Source organism: Cornus florida, unplaced genomic scaffold, assembly GCF_030987335.1.
Source record: "Cornus florida cultivar Cherokee Brave unplaced genomic scaffold, ASM3098733v1 CherokeeBrave_3.0.0_Hap2_Chr09, whole genome shotgun sequence".
NCBI lineage: Eukaryota > Viridiplantae > Streptophyta > Magnoliopsida > Cornales > Cornaceae > Cornus > Cornus florida.
In genome coordinates this window covers 51,232,888-51,254,813 of record NW_026775579.1, presented here as the reverse complement: position 1 = coordinate 51,254,813, position 21,926 = coordinate 51,232,888, and the positions used below count along the sequence as shown (strand labels likewise).

Sequence of the window (21,926 nt, the reverse complement as noted above, 5' to 3'; positions counted from 1 at the left end):
TCAGCCAGGAAGAGATGGACTCATCAATGCCACTAACAAAGATTAGTACAGAACAAATTATACCATCAATGGTGCTATGATCAGCGGACGATGAATACATAAACTTCGATAATTCCGGTTTGAGTCATTATAATTATTTGATTACAAAATGGCTTTTAGCAATCAATCAGGGCCATGCTTTACAGAGCATATTAAAAATCTAGAGGACAAAGCCGCAAAATATGTATTATTCAGCTCACGGCGTATCTCATCGTTTGCAAAATATAGTCTTCCCCAACAATAATGACGCACAAATTCAGAAGAGCCAGAAGATATAGGGAAGCACATCTCTGGTTATATAAACTCTCGCAATCATAAATCGTCAGGGGGGGCTCAGCATCTTTAAGCTTTTATAAGTATCTGATTTACGGCTGCAACTGAGAAGGCCGGCGGATTCCCGGTATCTGCAACACAATATAATAAAGTATGTTTACAGCTGATACTGGACAAACAGGGATTGGTGGAGCCAATGTCTTCATATAAAAGGAAATGCATACACATCGAAAATAAAATTCAGGAGAATGAGTACTAATTCAATCATCTTAATTCCATAAAACAATCAAGAATTTTCAGAAGAAAATAATGTGATGGAATCAGATTTACCAAACAATGATTCTGAGAAAAGTTAAAAGCGTACGTCTGAAATTGCACTTGTAGAATACGAGAAAATAAAGCATGAACTTGGAATGTGAAAAACCAAATTCTATTTATGACTCCTGTACACACAAACACATCCTTGTGTATCATGAAGTAAAATCTTGGACAGTCCCCAAGACCACTTGAAGAGAATTCCTATATTTGATGTTTCATTCCATATCCCCTATGCTGAACTATCAAATGTTTACTTAGCATGAAGTTTATCCGGCAAATCATGGAAAATCAAGAATCATATTCTCCACTTTTATGCAGTGCTTGAATTTCTAATTTTTTTGAAGTTATGATGGTTTTATTATAATTCTTGAGCATATGTTACTATAAGTTACGCTTTCATGGTGGATACGAGAAGGATGGTGGACTTCAAGCAAGGAAAACCCTAACTATTTGGGCCCAAAAAGTATTATGGAAAATTATGGGGGGCCAGATCACAAGTTAGGTTTATTTACAAAATCACTATTTTTGAGGGGCCATACATACAAATATTAAAAAAAATTGGGGGAGCCACCCATTGTGTAGCTTCAGGGCTTAGTTCTCAAGAACTAAAACCTTCATAGAAACAAAATATTAAGTTATCGACACCAACCTCAACGCCATGGGGGCCAATTCGATTGCGAGAAACAAAATTGAGTATAAGGGTGGCAAATTCATCAGGTACATCTTCCTACAAAATTCAAAGATTTTAATGGATATAAGAGAGAGAGTATTGTCAACTAAAAGTAAACTAAAGGACAGTAAAGTAAAAGATGGACCTGAATAGCGTGGCCAGTGTGTCTGACAACCACCATTTGAAACTTGCCTTGCATTTGACCAATTGTGAGAGTTCTGCAACAATGCAGATAAAGTTCTCAGTATGTGATCAAGTTCTCAAGTTTCCACAACCAGCCTTGCTGGATGATGTTTACTTCAGAAAAACGTGAAATTAGCCAAATACCACGTATATCATGTTTCCAGCTTCCTGCACGTAGGACTATAAAAGTTATGTATCACAAAATCTACAACAATTCATGAATTTGATTAATTTTTTTAATAACATATATATATATATATATATATTTTTTTTTTTTTTCTCGACAGGACAAGACAACCTTCCAACCCCAGGCCCAACAGCTGTTTGGCACTGCTTTTATTGGCAGATATGAGCAAAATAACAAGTGTATACTGCCTTCTGTTGTTCAACTTATTCACACAACAAAACTTCCATCTATCTCCAAAAACTGTTGGCGTAACACTAATTTGGACAGATACAAGCAGTAAACAAATGCATTATGTCGTCTGCTGTTGAACTTATTACATTGGTTTTAACTCTTCAGACATACAAACGCAGACACATATACCTGATTTACTAAATTAATAAACACATACTAGCATAGCAACGTACATGCATCTACACTTTAGTGATACAGTGTATGCACCAATAATAATTAAAGGAAATTACCTATTGTTGGCCTTGCCTAAGCGGGATGTTGGCAGTGGATTGTAAAAAGCAAGGTTAGTTAAACATGGGTACAGAAAAAATTTGGTTCGTATACATTTGGCTATAATTTGATTTCTGTTATAAATAGTTACAAGTTCAGCACAAAAAAATAAAAAGGGAAACAGAAAAGGTAGTGTCAACCGGTTGCCTCAAAAGCTCAAGCTTTTAGAGAATGGGTCAGACAATGTGTATTAAGCTCCAACACCCTCCCTCGTGTATAACACCGTCTTGCACATGATGAAAGTGTAAACTTGTACACCAAATTAGGGAACAAATGCAAATATGGTGACTTGAACCTATGACCTCCCAAAATCAAAGCTCTGATACCAAGTTGAAATATAAAATTTAGGGTTAATTTCACTGACACCCCCTTAGGTTTGGCCAAATATCTCTCTCAAATATCTTTCGAAAATAACTATCACTCATATTACAAACTTTTGCTCCGTTTCTCACTCACACCCCAATCGTTACCTGCACCGTTCTGACACAATGTAAAATGACTTAAATACCCTTTGACTTTGTAAAAATAACTCTTTAACCTAAAGAATTAGATAAAAAGACTAAAATATCCCTAAATATTTTGTAAATTTACAAATTATATTATATATCTTTATGGTTTCTTATGTTACATATATAGATATGGATATAGATAGCCCCCGTAGCAGCCACCACCACCATCCCCACCCCCATCAACCACTCTGTATTCAGGTGAAACAACCACGCCGAATCAACAATGGCTAAGTTGAGGCGGGCTGGAAGCGGTGGCGTGGTTCACAACAGCAACTTTAGGCGATGGAAGCGGCGACATAGCCTAGGGCGACGCTGAGGTAGCGACAGCAAGGTGGATGATTTAGGGCTTGATTTGCGAAGCGATTTGTGGGTAACATGGGTTGCGATTGGATTTGTCGGCGCCAGACACAGGATGAGAATTAGTAACAGAAAGAGGAGAAAGCGAGGAGGGAGTCGCCGCAGCCGATGAGACCTCTGTTGTGGCAGTGGTGAAGACAATATACCTTCTAGAAATTAACCCTAAAATTTACTCACTGCTACTTATATATTATTTGGTGAGTGGCAAATTAAAGGAATTCCCCTTTCTAGAATATTCTAACTCGAATATATCTCAAATATTCTAACAATCATGTTGGAATACCGATTAACACAAAAGCTTAAGCTTTTAGAAAAAAGGCCCAAGTGTGTATATCAAGCTCCAACAAAATGCTGATGTGTTTGCGTATAATAAGTTTTCTGGTTAGAAAGAGACGCAAAATTCACTATTATGTGTCTTTCTTTTGTTTCATAAGTCCCAGTTCCATGTCAACCAAGAAATAGTATTAACAAATGAGGAAACACTAGTCACTAATCATGCTATTATATTTGCTTACACAGTTGTTGTGTTTCTTTAAGAAATAAAAAATCCACTGAAAGACCCTCCAATGTATTAAAATGGCATATTATATAGCAAGTCTTTCAGTCTTTTACTTTTTCATTTCTGGTTTTACAAGAGAATACACATGACACACACAATGCATGTAATTGGAATTGGTGGGAGTTGATTGTTGGGTGACTTGTAAGAACAGAAAATATGTATGTGGTTTGTGGCCTTTTTGGCTGCAAAAGGTGAGGCTTAGAATTTTTTTATTCAAGAGTCGAGCTAAGTAGCAATGTAAGTCAGACACGCGCATGATACGAAACTGATACAAAAATATAAAGTTTTGTTTAAATAAATCTGTTAAAATAAGATAACATAGAATTTTAAGTATTTTTTAATTTCTATACTAAGAGTTACATAATTTTGAAGACAATGCTATATGTAGATCATAAAGATTTATATATTATATATGCTACTACTCTCCTACTTTGTCATTACAATTATACTTTTGCCCAGTATATATGAAAAAGTGAAATTGCATGCTTGACTTGTGATGACCATGTAACAAGTTTATAATGTTAATAAAAAAAAAAAAAATTGAAACTTTGAGGAGGGATCATATTGTTAGGAAAGGTATATATGAAAAACTGTATTGAAATTTCTGAGATTTGTAGGCAAGGTAAGGAGATAACACCTGTCCAGTCTGTCTGTTCCAGCTAACAGCAGGAGCTTTGGAACAGAACATGACAGAAATGTTTCTGAAAGGCCTTCATACCTGGAATATAAGTAAGCATTAACTAATTTGAAGTGGATATGAACGTTCACAACAGAAGATGCACAGAATATAAAGAACCTCCTATCAGTGGACGAACTGACAACAAAATCAACAATTTCTTCATGAAGTTCTATTTCCACAAGCATCAGATAATAATAAATGAAAATGCATGTTGAAAATAAATCATAATAGCAGAAGTTATTTTTTTTCTTCATAAATTAAAAGCAGAAGTTATTAGCTATAATGGGAAAACAAATATGGCTTTATTTTTCCTTATCATTTTGATTTGGATATGAAATCAAAGTATCGACCTTGCTTTCCAAACTGTATAAGTTCAAGAATCTTGAAAGACCTGAGCATGTAAATATCAAGCAAGTAGAAGACATATCTTGCAAAGAGTCAAAGCTGAACCAAGATGCCTCTGACCACAAGTGGAAAAAGGAGGAAATGCGACTGTTCTAAGATCTTTTTGCATTAATTAAAATTCATAACGGATAACATAAATTTCACTAGGTACTGGACTGCTACAAGTATCAATCGTCAAATAGTAGATTTAAGACAGGATAAAGGTGGGTTTGCCCATCCCCAAGGAACTGGATGGTCATTTCACTATTAAAACATTGTGCCTAGTTACTAGGGCTGTTCTCTCTGAAAAACTTTACTGATGGGAATGGCTGTTGGTTTGTCAACAATTACTTTGTTTGATATGCAGAAGCTAAAAATTTTCATACCCAAGTTATTTCCATCATTGAATTTATGGAGCTCATCTTTGAAAAACTGCTTTGTTTGATAGACAGTAGCTGGACAGTTTTCATACCCAAGTTATTTCCATCATTGAAATTATGGAGCTCATCTGAAAGACCTAAATAGATGATCAAATAGGACTGCTTGGATTTGATAGATTGCTGGACCGTTGCAACTCTGATTAGGTCAGAGTGCGAGCAGCAAACTAGAACTAGAAGAGGGATGAATAGGTCTTATGGATATTAATTCAAATTTTAGTTAGGAGGCAAAATATTTACTGATTGTGATTGACCTTTTAGTTTGCTTCAGCCTTACAGCTAATAATCAGACAATCATGAAAATAAATAGAGAGCAGAGACACCTTTTAGTTTGTTTCAGCCTTACAGCTAATCACACAATCATGAAAATAAATTGAGAGCTGGGACACAAAATTATTACGTGGAAAACCCTATCGACTATCGAGGGCAAAACCACAGAACCAATCCAACCATGAACAATCCATAAGATAAAAAAGATATAACTAGGTCTACAGTTCCCACACCCTAGGACCCCTAGTTACTGTAGTCAAACTCACACTCAGAGTCTTCAGACCTTTGATCGGCTCCATCACTCCGGCAAACTACTTCTCCTGTTCGATCCTTCTACTCTATATTTTGATCAATGAATTGATTTTTTTTTTTTTTTTTTTGATAAGTAAAATTCATTAAAGGCACTCAAAAGGGGAGCGCTCCCAAGAGAACAAAAAGCCGCTACCAGCGACATTACATCTTTAAACTATCAACAAAATCCAAAAGACTATCCAAGGATATACAATTTCGCCCATTAACCCAAAAGAATAAAGACGACAGTAGTCTAATGATCTTCTCCTTATTGTACTCTTATCACATATGTATGAATCTAGAGGATTCCTTAGATTGGGTGGTACAAAGAAATTTTCTTTTAAAAGGTTTTTCTGTGTCTTAGATGCTTAGAGGCATGGATAAATTAGACTGACTATAGACTTATATATATAGCCAATATAGAAGAACATGCCTTTTCGTAAATTGAAACCTTGTAGTACTCTTCGAGAGTCATTAAAAATAAACTTCGGCAAGGTTCAATTGATCGATGCATCGATCAACGCTTACTAGGAACCTCTCGATCAATTGAGACATTGATCAAGGATTATTGTAAAATTTTGATTGATCCACCCATCAATAATAACTCTGAGGAGAACTCAATTATTGAGGCCTACTGATTTTCAATACAACTTAGTTTTAAACGTTCGAAAATCACGCTTAAAGAACCAATTTTTCAAGAAACAAATTTAACTACGAATTCTTTAGCCTCACCAAGATCAAAATTAGGTCACTTGAGGTCTTTCTAAGTTCATTTCCATGTGCCTTAGGTATGTGATTGCGCTTGTAAATATCGCATCGTGTTCTTTGGAAATGTGCGTCTGCATTGTCTTCATAACTCGCAACATATTACAACCAAAGTTTTGTGTAGAAAATTGCCAACACATGGCTCATATACCTAACAAAATTCTTCGATATAGAGCTCAATGGGTCAGTTTCCCACAGAATTGGTTGATCATGTTCTATTAGAGAAGCAGTAAACATTTTTAAGTTGTGAAACTATTCTATTTTCGGCCACACCATACAGGGGCTGTAATGCAGAAAATCAACCATATTTTTCTTCTAATTCTTCTCACTCTATTTCTTATTGTTGTCCAGAAAATCGAGCAAGTATGAAGTAGGTGCAAAAAGAGAAGGCAAAAGAAAATATCCCGGAAAAAGAAGTAAAAAGACAGCAATGAAAAGGCACAAGCAGGTGATTAGTCATTCCATCTAGCAAGGCCTGTAACTTGTATAAGTGAAGCCTGCAGCACATTATTACTAGCAAGGATACCACTAACAAAAAAAATTCAAATGCAAAATATATCTCAGTACACAAAATGAAACCGGTTAATAAATACTAAGAACAAATGTTTCAAATGACCACGAGCAATTTAATAAGCTTGAAGTGCGCCATCATTCTTAAATATGCAAATCAATTAATTGAAGAAATAACTCATACCAGCCTCTCCAATATTGTTCTGTTTCTTCCAGCCGTGCACGGTGAATATAACTACAAAACCAAAATCAAGTTATACAATCTTAGGTGTCAGACTAGGATCTAATTCAAATCTATATTTTTAACTAAACACTTGAAATAAATTATCACTGAAAGTTGATAAAACAAATGGAAAACAATAAAAAAACCTCCAATATTTATTGATATTAATAACCAAAACATGTATACTCACCACTTTTTTGAATCGTCGTACTTTAATGTGCTGGGAATGGATATGCGGGCAGATTCTGTGTTTCTTAAAGAACCACTTTTGATACTCCATTCGATCTATTAGAGACATTTAGAATCAATATGACAGCCAAACGTCAATGGTAGACACAAGCTGACATAAGAAAATATCATGTCAACGTAAAAGCTGTTAAATTATACATCTTTTGTTAGAGATAACCATGTCATCTTAGAAAAGATAGCATGAACCAGTGTAGACCAACTTCAAGGATGTTAGAATAATACTGTCTATGATCAATATTATGGGAGACTAAGTTGTTAGGTTGAGAGATTAGGGTAAAGAAGATGGAAGAGAAAGTTTAGACTTTAAAGGAAAGGGCGTTGGAAATTACTTGGTTTTGAAAAGTGAAAAGTTACTGAAATTTCCAAAACTAGTTGTTGGAAACAGAAGGGTTTAAGATAAGTAGGATGCAGTGAAGATTGAAGGTCAAAAGATGACAAAAAAAATACAAATATTTTCTTTACCTAGGTTTGATTATGCACAATGACAGAAATTGGAAATGATGTTAACAATAGTATTAAAGCATGATTTGTTCAATGGAGGAGTGCTTCGAGGACGTTGTGAGATTGGTGCGTAACTATAGAAAAATTGGAAGATAATATTCTACAAAACAGCTTTTAGACAAGTTTTCATATGAGAGTGACAAAAATGTGAATGTTGAGATGGATGTATGACAAATCAAAAGAAGAATAAAATTAGAAATGAGTACATACGCAAGATGGTTGAAGTAGCAACTAGTTGACATAAAATAAGATAAAACCAATTTAGATGGTCTAGCCATGCATAACGACAACCAATAATTGCACTGGTTAGGAAGATCTGACGTAACATGGGTTGAGAGAAATAGAATTTAATTTAGCTGAGGTAATGGTCATAGATAAAGTGGAATGGCAAAACAAGATTCATATAATATTTCATTTAGTTCAAGGGGGTTTTCTAGAAAAAAACACTATAATTTAATGGGGTTTTCTGCACTTCATTTTATATGATATAATGATATGATATGATACTACGTATAACATTATAATATGATATGATATAACATTATTACAATGCTTTAGAAAATAACATTATAATGTAGAATATCATGTAAATCTATACTACATAATTGTAATAACAAAATATATTGTTGTATTAAAATATGATAGAATATTAATACAATATAATTACTGTTAATATATTTGATTATATAGTATTATAAAATAAAATAGTATTAATTAATTAAATTGTATTAAAGATATTATACTACATATGACATGATAATATAGTCTATTATTATTAACATGCACTCGTGTGTGTTGAGTGCTAATATGTGCCTACAGATTTATCAAATTCTTAAACCCAAAGACTTCTAAGGATGCAACCAAATCTCCATATTATTTAATATTTTTATTTTGTAGAGTTAAAAAGTGTTTTCACCCATTTTGAAGCAAAAGAAACATAATAAAAGAGTTCTATTTTGAAGCAAAAGGAACATAATACAGGTAGGACACATATCTCGTACCAAGTCCAACTGTTGTGTGCCCGACATGGGTACTTCACGCATTCTTGAAGAACCCATGTAACGTAGATTATATAATATTATCATGTAAGAAGCTTTATGTTTATGCATCAATCTCTTAAGTTGATTTTGTTTGGCTCTCTCATGGAACTGAATGCTCATTTCTGGACTGACGAAGACAAATGAACATCCAACATTTGTGAGAATTGCATGCCAAGGAAATAGGCATTCCAGCGTTGTTTTGGTTTACTAAACAAGAGAAAGGAAATGAAGAGCTAGAATGGGAATTCCATCCTACTCTATTGTACTGTATCAAACATAACATAATACCTACAACCAATAGCTACTAAGATAAGGTAAGGAGAAAATATATGTTTGCATACGTAAAACGGTACAAGTATAATTCAATTTTCATTTTAAAAAAAGGGTTAAATATTAATTAACCTTTAAAATATCCTTCACAAAGAGAAGTTTTGTCGAATTTTTTTAATCAGGCATCTTAGATTAACAAGTCATAAGCCTGATGATTAGTGAACATTATTAAGAGAACTCTATATAATATAAAGTTCCCTTATCTGCACGAGATCTCCAATGATCCATCACCAGCAATCACTCAAATCCATCACGCTGCTATATAAATTATGCTGTTTGATGCTCACAAAAATTATAATTTATATTGCATATATACATGCAATTGGAGAGAGAGAATAACTTCAATCCAACCATAGATGGCAGTTTAGAGACAATCTATTCAAATCATTATGGTTGATTGGATCCCGTTGTAGCCGTTCATAGCTTCACACATTATTAGTTGCCGGCTTGCAGCTTTTGCAATAGGATATCACTCTGACGAGAGAATATTTACAATTGCGGTGAGAGAATAAGGAAATTGAAAGAGGAAGACAATAGCAGTGTTTATTATTTAGGTATCACCCTTTTTTTTTTTTTTTTTTTTTTTAATCAGAATACAATTGGAAGCAATTGAATCAGGAACTGGGGGACAATTTGAACATATTAGACGTTTTTTTTTTGAATGACAGCCAAATAGAAGAGTTTTATATGATTGCAAACAATAAGACACAAATTTTACTGTATCGTTTTGTGTTGAACGGAATAAGGATGAAATTTTAACAATTTGTACATACTCATATTAATGTGTGAAGCTATGAACGGCTACAATTTATATGCATACCATATGCGAATTTACTATGTTACAAGTTACTATCACGTTCACGTGTTTTTTGTTCTCTCCTACTAGCTGCACCATTAGCATGAACTAAAAAAATCAATGATGCACATGAGGTGCATGATGGAGTCTCAAGTCTCTAAGCCTCAATCCTGTGCTCCACTCTCTCATCCAGTCCCCAAAAAGTCCTAACATCTCGCATATGCATTCAATTTCAATTTACTGCTTTTTTTCAGGTCAAGCCACTCATATATTTCAATAACCTTTTTCTAGCTCCTTTCACTTAAATGACCATGCTGCTTCTTCATGACCCAACGTTCTGTACTATCAATGTGGATGGCTCTATGCTATCTTATGTTTATTCTTCTTTCAGTTTTAAAGTAAACATCAATGACCCGATATTCCAAATATCTACAGAACTTCATGGATCACTTCAACTCTGAGCACGACAGTCACTTCGATCTTTAACTCCTAGCTTATAGATAATTAAACCAAGAATAAAATCTAGAAATACAATCAGCAATAGGAACAACTTGTATGCAATATATTGTCATACATTGCTTAAACCAAAATCTCTATCTCAAAGACCTTAATATAACAGTTTTACAGAACTAATATCAGTTAAACATATGCTGAAAGCATATAGCATGTCGCATGAGACCTTTGACAATTCATACATAAGCATAAAAATGGGTTGATGCTGAAACCAAGGAAACCAAATCATACGCTTTTTTTCAGCTTACTTCAAATCTAAAAGAACATATGCGGTCATCATTTTTTCTTTTCTTTTCTTTTGTTCTTTTTTTTCTAAACCTTTTAATTGATTGCCTATGTAAGAAATAAAAAATAAAAATCTCACAACCCAATGTCAGAACACTTCTGTAACTGAAATCAAAACAACTCAGATAATCTTGTTTTTATTGATTCTATTGCTAGGCAAGGGAATGCACCGATCTATAATTCTACTCAACCTCACAAATGATAAACAAACACACAAACATGTGTGTGTGTAGAGGAGGGAACTGGGATCCAACGATTTCTCTCTCTCTCTCTCTCTCTCTCCATATATATATATATATATATATATATAGTTATATATTCAATATTAAGTAACCTCAGATGTGATAAACATTTAAAGACAATGATATGCAAAAGAAAGAAGACAAATTAACAATAGCCAGACAGTAAACAAATGAGATTAACTGTAGACAGAAGGGATTGGAATCTAAAGGCATCACCTACCGCTTTCTCTATAGTTGAAAAATTCTGAATTCTGTTTGATAGGATTTTCTGCATATGTATCAAAGAAGCCATGGCAGTTCCCTGAAATTCAGTGAGCTGTCAAGTGTCAATAAAGCTTTATTTAACCATTGATAAGCAATGTTGACATGTTTTTTGTCTGAAATTCCCACCTCAACGACATCTACAACAACAAGCCCAGCCAAAGTAGGTAATGCCTTTTTTGCAGCAACATGTATTGCAACTGAGCCACCCATGCTGTATGACAATTTCAGCAATGAAATTATGCACAATGGTAGTTAAGATAGCAACAGTTGAGAATCCTGATAAAATAGAATCCCTACTAAATTACACAATCATTTAGTCCATTAGAGATAAAAGCAGGAAAATGGGAAAATGGCAAGCCACAGCTGCATTAGCAGTCTCCTCACTGAAAATATAATTGCGTATAAATACTAAGAACGAATGATTTAGTGACATACCAAAGCCTAAAATTTTGTGCAATTATTGTACAAATTATTGGGCAGCATCTATTTTTATCTCTTGTAAGAACTTAACGAATGTGTGGGCATTGAGATAAGAAAATACTCTGAAGCAGACCCAAGAATTTTCATTTGGGGAACCAAACAAGTAGTACAAAAATAAAATTTGAAAATATTATACGTCTAAAGAGTGTACTTTTATACTGCAAAAACATGAAGCATTGGCTACATCCATTCTGAATTTTCCACGTGAAAAGCTATGTGATAAAAGAGTAAAATCTGATACTGCATCCCAACTCCTACCTCAAAAACTTAATTGTTGATTACCTTTTTCTTGAATGCTTGGAACTCTTACACTTTAGGGTACTGAATACTGCCATGAACCTAACTTCACAAGTATATGCATTAATCCATAGACGGCCAACACTCAGCACTATCCCAAAAACTGTGGCCAACGAAACCAAAAGGCAATATTTCAACCACCTTTCTAACTACCTTACCCAGATTACTACCGTTACCTCTTAACTAAAAGTTCTACAAGAACCAAAAGTGCTTTGACCTCATATTAAATGACCAACTCTTTTTTTTTAATGTTATCTCTGCCCCAATTCTCTCTTTGCCTTCAAAAATTTCCCTAAGGTCATCTGGATCAAACTGATTTCCTAAGTCAACAAAATCTCCATGATTATCATCACCGGTCACCCTCAAGTGAACCTCTATCCTTCTCTCATTTTCTATTTTTCTCACCTCCTCCCTTTATTTTCCTTAACAAGTTTCATCATTTATATCACAACTTCTGTAAGAACACGTCCAAACAGTGATACACTGCTGCCTTGCCTTTGCGTCAAGTGTTTCTTCAAGTTCAATTTTGTGATCCAACCTTTACCGCCAACAAAATATGCAGACTTAAATTGGTATTCTCTTTCCTGTCGTGATGATGCGAAATAATCAATTCTGCAAGAAAATTACATTTTAAATAATTTTTATAAATTAAATTATAAACAGAATTTGAAAGATGGAAAAACTAAATAATATGTAATTACATATTAACTATTAAGTAAATTTTTTTTTTAATAAGTAACTATTAAGTAATTAGATCCAGTATATCCTATATTTATTTATTTACTGAATTATTAACATTGTTTACAAATTTGTAACATATATCTAATAACCTAGTTGTCAAGTCATTTATAATTAGCACTTATAATTTAGCCAGTAATTTGGTATTAAATATTATTTAACCCGAAAAAAAACTCTTCATTTAATATTTATAATATAATATGTAGACATTAAAACTATATTTGTGTCTTAGTTAAAAATCTTAAGAATAAATTAGCAACATATTAAAAAAGTATACAATAATTTATAAAATATTCAAAATTCCAACTTTCTAAGGTTAACAACGAATTGATAATTGAATTACTGAACTTATATGACTTTATGGACAGCAAATAATTAATTCTATATGCCATAAAAATAAATTAACAGGAAAACAACATTCAAAATTCAAACATCATAAATAATATTAAAATGTGACCAGTGGCCTAGTGGTATCAGCCTCTTACTTCCCAAAGGAAGGTCAGGGGTTCAAGTCTCAGTAGAGACGTGTATGTGAGTACCAAGTACCAACTATGAAAAAAAATAGATATTAAAATGTGACCAAATAAAATAAAATAAAATAAAAGATGCTTGACATAACATCACTAATAAAAATAATAGCATTAAACTTACAAAATTTCAACTTATAGATCAGTAAGACACACACACACAAATTATAATAATAATAATAATACTAATAATAATAATAATATAAACAATTCATCTTTTAATTTAAAAATTGAGAATAATTCCTTATAAATGTCAAATAGAAACAAGATCAATCAAACAATCTCTCAGGATCCAAGATCAAGCAAACTCCTTACCTAAATAATACGAAAAGTAAATAAACAATAGTTCAAAACTAATCAACTGAAAAGATGTCTTAAACATTTGATTCAAGCTCTAAGCTTAACTCTTTTTTACTTCAAAGTTTGAAAAGTAAATTTTGAACTAAAATATGTTTACAAAGGGTTTGGAACCTGAAACTGTAAAAAAGAAAACGAAAATGTAAATGGGTAGAAAAAAGCTTATGGGAGCTACATAGTGGAATTGCCGTTATAAACCACTATGGCTCTGGAACGGCCATTATGATTTATAGCCCCGATATTTAGAAGGAGCAATAAATAGGTATGTAACTACATCTTTCCCAGGCAATATCATTAAATTACTTCTGCCATTTTACTTTAACCAGGCTCAGAGAACTTCTCTTCGTAATTGTTATTGATGCAAGCAAATAAGTATTAAGATTTTTTTTTGATAAGTCATAGGAATAAGAAATTATTTCTTTAAAAGAAGAACATAAACCCCACATAGTTGTGGCATTGACTATTTTGGTGCATCATAGATGTGCCTCAGAAACTGTGTAGCACAATGTTCTTTTTCCATAAAAGAATTACTTAATATGATTATTGCACAATATAGAAACTCGGAGGGATACTAACACATCAAAAGGGGCACAACCTGTGGCCAACAAGCACAATTGCAGGAGGAGAATCTCCATACATTGTCTTCAAAACAGCCAGCACATCACCACACAGAGTCTGCAATCAATAAGTTTCCGCTTCAATTCAAGCACAGGGATGGCATATCTTGGATAAAACATTTAAAAAATCACAACTGCAAGAGTAGTGAACCACACACTCTTATTAATAAGATCTATAGCAGTTTTGAAAAAGCATACCTCAATAGACAGGTCTAGATCATTTTCTGCGGTTGACTTTCCATGTCCTCTCAGGTCCATGGCTACTACCCGCATTTTTTCCTTAATTTTGCTTGCTGACAATGCAAATGAAAGGCTGCCCAAATAATCATTTTATATTAATCTGTAATAATTTCATAGAGAGTTTGGAATAACAACATAAACAAAATAAGCAATGATTTTTTGTCTTTTATAATCTCAAATTTGCAAGCAATTATATAAAAGGAAAAATACCCAACAGGCTAGTAATACTAAATTCCCGGCTGTATTACTTTCAATGATTATCAGTAATAAACTGAAATAGGAATGAATAAAGAACAAGATCTTTGAACGGCAGTCTAGCTCCACATTTGAAAGACATTGTATATAACACATAAATCATTTCTTGACAAAAATGAACTAACAAACCAGAAAGTTGAATTAAAGAATTCATATAACAGCATTAACTGTAAAGGTTTTTATGACAATGCTGACAAACATGCTGATATTTGCTACCACTTCTTGAATACATCAAGATTCGAATAAAGAAACTATCACACACACAAAATTGATGATATCAGAAGAACAAGAACACAACCTTAGACAACATATTGTCGTGCCATACAGGAAAAGTCTAGTGAGCCATTAAACATATACCCACAATTAAAAAGCATTATTACTTGGGTTCTAAGGTTGATATCTCTTATAATAATAAAAACAAAAAAAGCTCCGAGATCCAGAATTGACAAGGAATAAGATTCACCAAAAAGGTTTTAAAGTGTTGTTACCATGTACAAGCATATGTGAAGAAAGCTATAACTCTATGAGAAAACAAAAGAATCCAGACTCCTTAGGGGCGAAAAAATCCCGACTCCACAAAATCCTAAAACTGCTCTAAATTCGGACTCACCGTCCCTGTAGTCCAACGATGCAACAAAAACAAAATCATACTCTTCAGTTTGCGAATAGTTTCCTCTAACCCCTCAAAATGCCTCAGATTCCTTTCCTCCAAATTGACTACATCATACAATGAGGTACCACCACCTCCCAATTCTTCCTCTCCCTCTTGGGAATTCTTCCCCATTTACGTGTTTGAAAAGAGCACATACTGAAGTAGGAGACACCCAAAAGATCCCAAACATCAAAAGAACACAACGCCACATCTACCTCCCTACTCTACAATGAATATGAATGCAGTCACTGATTCCCCATCTTCTTTACAAATGCAATACCAGTTTGGCATAGATTGGTCCCTCAAAATCAAGTTATGACATTTAAGATCTTGCTTTGAGCCGTTGATTATCCAAATCATGCCACTTTAATAGGAGCTGTATTCTCCCAAACTCCTTTCCAAATAAAAGAATCCTCCAACCTTCCACAAGAGCAAGAAACTGTTTATAGTACGCTTTCACCTTAAATGAGCGGTGATGATCTTACAGAATGATTTTGTTTTTGCATATGCAATACTGCAGGGGAAATTGTTAGTCATCTCCTGCTTTTTTGGTGATACTGCATAGCAGTTAAAAGGAGCCTCTCTTTTTAACTGTCGCTCTATTCGAAGTGATATGGGCCATAGCAGGTTTGTGTAAGACTAGTTGGGGAGTTGGTTTGGGGGTTGCACCCTGAAGAGTGTTCAGATGATCTGGGAAGTGGCCACATTATCCGTGATGTGGCATATATGGATGGAGAAGAGTAGAAGATCTTACAAACAGGTGGAACTTTGGTATCAGAAAATGAAGTTTATGATTGATTAACCGCTTTCTATGGCTTAATGAAGCTGTGATTGTGTCCATTGATTCTTTCACAAGTCCATGGTGATACGCCCTTTTCTATTTGAGTTGGCTTTCCCTCTTGTATACTTGCCATGCACTTGACAGCACCATTTTCTATAAGAGATTTAACTTATGGAAGAAAATTCTTCACTTAAAAGAATGTCAGATTCATATGTACAACCAAATAAGTAGATTTGGTTATGAGATAACGTCACTGATGAAACTGAAAGACAAAAATTACGAATGGCACCCATTGCCATTAGTGAGAAAATAAGAGAGAGTAGACTTGGATGGTTTAGACACATATAACGGAAACCTGTGGATGCACCAATAAGATGAGAAAGATTAATTCTCGTAGATGGTAAGAGACGGAGAGGGAGACCAAAAATAACATGGGATGTGGTTAGTAGAAACGACTTTAAAAGGTTAAGCACATTAGGTGAAATAGAGTGTAACAAAATAGAATGGAGACACAGAATTCATGTGGCTGACCCCATTCATATGAGAATAAGGCAAGGATGATGGTGGTGGTGGTGGTTACGAGGAACCAAAATGACCATCAAAGGTAGAAAGGAAACAAGGTCCAGGTTTGGGTTTCTGCTGTCTATCAAATTAATAAAAGAAAATGATAAAGAAAAAAATCAGTTCAAGTTAAAAGTTATGAACATGAATAATTCAAAGTTACTTCTCCTTGCTAATTCTTGCTCTGGTCTCTAATGCCATTCATTTGTTGGATAAGATTGAGAAAATAATGCATACCCCCCACCCCCCAACCAAAATACACACACAAAAGTAACATTTAATTCTCCTTATGTATTTGTTTGTTGATATGCATCACTAAATTTTACGATGTATTACATCAATTTGGATTTCAGGTTTCACATCATTCAAGCATAAAACTGAACACGGTACAAATGTACAATGTTGAATAGAAAATATTTCAGCAAAATGAAAATCAAACATACCCAGAATAACCACCTCCATGCAGACAAAAAATAACTGGCCCCTGTGTTCCTGCCATATATACGTGAAAGACCTAAAATAGAAAGGCACATTAAACAAAAATAATTTTACCCAAAAAAAAAAACACAAGAACAAGACAAAAATAAGAAAAACTTTCACATGTAATGGAAGTGTCAAAGACAGATATCACTAACATCATTTGAATCTGGGATGCAAACATCATCCTCTTTATCAAAATACCCTGACCAATCTAAAGGTGAGCACTTTTGTGAAGAAGTCCTACAAGAACAAGTGTTAAAATAAAATAATAAATAATAAAATAATAAAAAATAAAAAATAAAAATAAAAAGAAGAAGAAGAAGAAGAAGATATTCATCAAAAGAATAAAAATAAAAAGGAAATAACAATATATAAAATTAGTATCCTGGCCAATCCCAAATAAACTGTCAATGCCAAAGTTGTTAAGCAATGTAATCACCATAAAAACAGGTTGAAGTAATGTGTAAGTTTTATGATCTCATGATTACCAGGTTTGAGTTCTCAACAAAACTATAATTTCAAAAGGTAGCCACACAAATTTCGCATTATCAGCATACTTGCGAGAGTCAAACAGGACAACAACACAAAATTGACATAGATAGTATGCTTAGGTATGAATATTTTTACAAGTGATGACTAAAAGTTAAATGTATCAGCAAAAGTGAGAGCCAGACATGACAACAACACAAAATTTACACAAAAAGTATGATTAGGTACAATATATGAACAAGTGATGACTAAAAGTTGCGTGTTGCTAACATATGGTGTGCAAACCCCCCATATATTCTCAACAATTTCTGCCCTCCCAAGCGACCTAGGATCCCATTAACAGGTGTCCACCACGCACCATACGTTTCCTCGAGTGTGCAGCTCAAGACATTGGTCCATCTGCACGGCTAAAGTCCGCACTTCCAGGCGGGTACTTATAGATGGTACCAGAGCCAATGTGATGCAAGTCATTAAAGTTAATTTAGTCAGTATTGAGGCAGTCAATGGCCGCCTTGGAAAGTGCCTTGAAGAAAAGTCAAAGAGTCCTCCTTGTTTTACTAAGCTTTGGAATTACTAAGTATGCTTAGGAAAGTGGTAGCATAATTGTAGATTGTAACCATAAGAGCTTTAAGTGATGCATATAATATTGGGAAGTGCCTTGTTACTAAATATAGAGTCAAAGTGCGAACACTAAAGAGTGTCATTATATTGTGTGAAATCTAAGAAGTCCGTTTAAGGATCAGAGGTCATTAGTGATTGCATTATAGAACGAAAAGTACCCTTACTTTGTTGTAACATGTTTTCTCCAATATAATTTACAGTAATCAGTCTACAATTGTTCCTCAGTCTTTTCCTTGATTTCCTTTAGGATATAAGCTGCAATGATTACTAGAGTAATGCCCGCCTTAATTACTGCTATAAGTGGACCATTTCCTTTCTCTATTTGCATCAATCAAGCCCTGCGTTATATTGTGTCCTGTATATTTTAAGAATCAGAGATTTCAATAATTTCTGCTGGACATAGGCAAAGGTAGTGGATCATGGTCTCCTATTCTGGGTTAAGTTATTAGTTTGTTGTACGTGCTGTCCATTAGGTCTGGAATATCCTTACCGGTCAAAGTGTCAAGAGTTTCATCTCTAAAGTATCAAACCTCAAAAAGGCAAGAGATGTCCAACCTATAAGATTGTGTGATTTGTGGTATATTTCATATAATTATGTGATGGTATTCCATGCCATGGAGTACATAAATATCTATGTAATCTATTCAGCATAATCGAGTTTTTAAAGCATTGAAGATTGTGTAATGTGCATTATAGCCAAGCTAAATTAGGTAAAATTCCTATATTTTAACCTGGAGGAAAGAGAATATTCCTAGATGTTTCTTCTTCTTTTCTTTAGTTCTCTATATTTTCCTTTTTAACTAAACCAGCCCTTAGCAAATAATTTTCAACTTAGAAGTCCTCCTTCAATAAACTCAATCCTTCCCTACATAAACAATTTAATCCTATCAACCTAAAACTAATATTGTCACGACCCGTTCAACCCATGTAGATATTGTTCACTTTGCACACTCTCCTTTCGGTGCTCAAGATTTTGTTCAAAACGCGTCTACACAATTAAGGGGTGTCCACACATATAAGTGACAAACCTCTTCCCCCAAGCGATGTGGGACGTCACAATCACCCCCTCTGGGATCCAGTGTCCTCATTGGCCTGACCCGCATGGGCTTGTGCATGCTCCCCCATTTCTAGCTAAAGATTGGCTCTGATACTATCTGTCACGACCCACCCAACTCATGTAGACATTGTTCGCTTTGCACACTCTCCTCTTGGTGTTCATGGTTTTGTTCAAAAAGTGTCTACACAGGTAAGGGGTGTCTATACTCTATAGTGTCATGAAACCTCTCCCCCGTGGGACGTCACAAATATAGTAGAAAAAAGATTACTTGGAGTTCTAGCTGTTTCATCACCTAAACTCTATCCTATCTCCCTCTGATTAAGCCAATCCATTCCCTCTTCCATTTGACCTTAACTTTAACATTTTTGGTTTGTCAAATTTGTTGCATGTTCATGTTCCTGTTCAATTAAAAATATATACATTTATATGAATATATGAATATGAGTTACCATGACAGCCAAATGAAATAATTTTGAATAATATTGATCTCCTTTACTAAAGAAAAAGAAAACCCAGTTCAAACTATTAATTAATCAAGGAAAATGAAAACCCAAGTTCACGATCATGAATTGGAACATAATATATAAATTTTTTTAAAAATAAATAAGAAAAAGACTAGTGAAGCGCTAGAATCAGTATATACCCATTTGATATGAGCGTGTAAAACTTGGGAAATTTCAGAATTCAGATATCAAAATATAGATATTTTTACTTGCTCTGAACAAACAGAAAAGGACATCATTGAGCGGAACAGAGAGAGAACTCACTTATTAGTTGGAGGACGAGCGGGAATGGAAGAAAATGCAGAGACGTCCTTCTTTGTTTGTTGTTGATTTTCTTCTGAGCTTTCTTCGGGAAGAGAGGAGAGGTTTGAAGGATCCATTTGATCGATTCTCAGTAGGAATTTTCAGAACCCGAATGACGATCTCGCTCTATGTTTTTCACACAACAGTGACTTTTGATCTTTGGATTGGTGAAAAGTCATTTTTGTCAGAAAAAAGCAGTGTAAAACATTTTGCAAGCAATTTTCTTTTAATTCAACGCCTAGGGTCTGTTTGTTTATATTGAAATTAAAGGTGGTTCCATTTGTGAAAGAAAGAAGGAAAGAAAAATAATTTTTTTGGATTTATTTTGTTAGTATAAAAAAAATTAAGAAATTTATTTGAAAAATACAATTTTATGATTTGTACAACAGAAAAGTTACAATAAAAATTATGGTTTATCCTAAGTGTACTTAATTTTATTAAATAGGACAAATAGGTCTAAATATTAAATATATACTTTTTGGACTTTTTAAAAATAAAAGTACTATAAGAATTTAAATTTAAAATTTTTTAGGACATCTAAAAAGAGATTTAGAATATTATGCTATACTTGTAAAAATTTTGGAATAAAAACAGTTTATTTTAAAGACTAAAAGGGGATATAATTGTAATTCTATATAACTTTTTCAAGAAAACAAATTAAATAAATAAATGTAAAATAAAATTATTGAAAATTATAAGTGGTTATGAAAAGTTATTTTTTTGATACAAAAATCCTTTAAATTAGGGGTGTAACTTGAGTTTGGCAACCCGAACCTAACCCGAGCCCATTCCAATTTTTTGTAGGTTTGGACAATTATTTTTACAATCAAGGTTAGGCCTGGGTTAAAAAATCCCAACTTCAATTTAATTAGGATTGGGCTTGGATTGAGGTATTAGCAATCCGAATTCTAATATTATTTTTTATATATATTTTTAATTTTAAATACATTATATATAATATTTAAACCATGATTACATTTTTTCTTTTTCAACTTAGTAGACAACTAATTGTATGTAAAAGTATGATTATATTATTGTAAATTAACATGTAGTAGAATTAATTTTTTAAAAATATGTTTGTAATTTATTAAAATTAAAAAAAAAATCTTTATATTATTTTTTATTAAGAATAATTTAATATAAAACTAATTGAAGATTATATTAAATTTTCAGTGTGAAGATTATATTAAATTTTCAGTGTGCCAACCATATGAGTAACCCGAATTTTTAATCACTAATTTTAACCCGAGTTGCAAGTCAAAATTTAAAAGTAAAAAGATGAATTCGGCTCGGGTTGAATAGTTAGAGTTGAATATAAGATTAGAATTGGATTTGAGTTTAACATTTCATATGAAAAGTTTGACTCGAGTTATACCTCAAACCCGTTTAACACGTCCGAGTTGCAACCCTAATTTAAACTCAAGATGTTCTAAACTTTTCTTTTCATTTCTTACCATTTTTATCTAATAAAATGGTGTCTTATACAACAAAACACTTAAAAATAAAATAAAATAAAATTTGAAAAGCTTTAGAATTTAAATTCGCGAGACGAAAACACTGGTTAAAATAAATAAATCTTGTGACATTGATGGA

General features: G+C 33.4%; 1 protein-coding gene across 1 annotated transcript; it reads right to left on the bottom strand.

The window, feature by feature from the left end:
- Nucleotides 1–42: 42 nt before the first annotated feature.
- Nucleotides 43–20,540, bottom strand: LOC132273906 (uncharacterized). Its single transcript, XM_059775011.1, has 13 exons — nt 20,295–20,540; nt 17,516–17,600; nt 17,324–17,394; nt 14,590–14,704; nt 14,370–14,449; nt 11,502–11,586; nt 11,332–11,412; nt 7,346–7,440; nt 7,117–7,167; nt 4,234–4,314; nt 1,446–1,518; nt 1,280–1,357; nt 43–443 (listed from the first exon to the last, which is right to left on the bottom strand). Exons 1-13 carry the CDS (start codon nt 20,408–20,410, stop codon nt 405–407), a joined length of 1,050 nt encoding a protein of 349 aa, XP_059630994.1. The 5' UTR covers nt 20,411–20,540; the 3' UTR covers nt 43–404.
- Between the last annotated feature and the right edge of the window lie 1,386 nt (nt 20,541–21,926).

What these genes read in the sequence shown, in the direction of transcription:
- LOC132273906 (XM_059775011.1), bottom strand. Translation starts at nt 20,410, where the DNA reads ATGGATCCTTCAAACCTCTCCTCTCTTCCCGAAGAAAGCTCAGAAGAA. An exon ending in TTTCAACTATAGAGAAAGCG is followed by an intron (nt 7,441 to 11,331) that starts GTAGGTGATGCC and finishes TGTCTCTAATAG; the next exon opens with ATCGAATGGAGTATCAAAAG. An exon ending in TACGACGATTCAAAAAAGTG is followed by an intron (nt 7,168 to 7,345) that starts GTGAGTATACAT and finishes TTGGTTTTGTAG; the next exon opens with TTATATTCACCGTGCACGGC.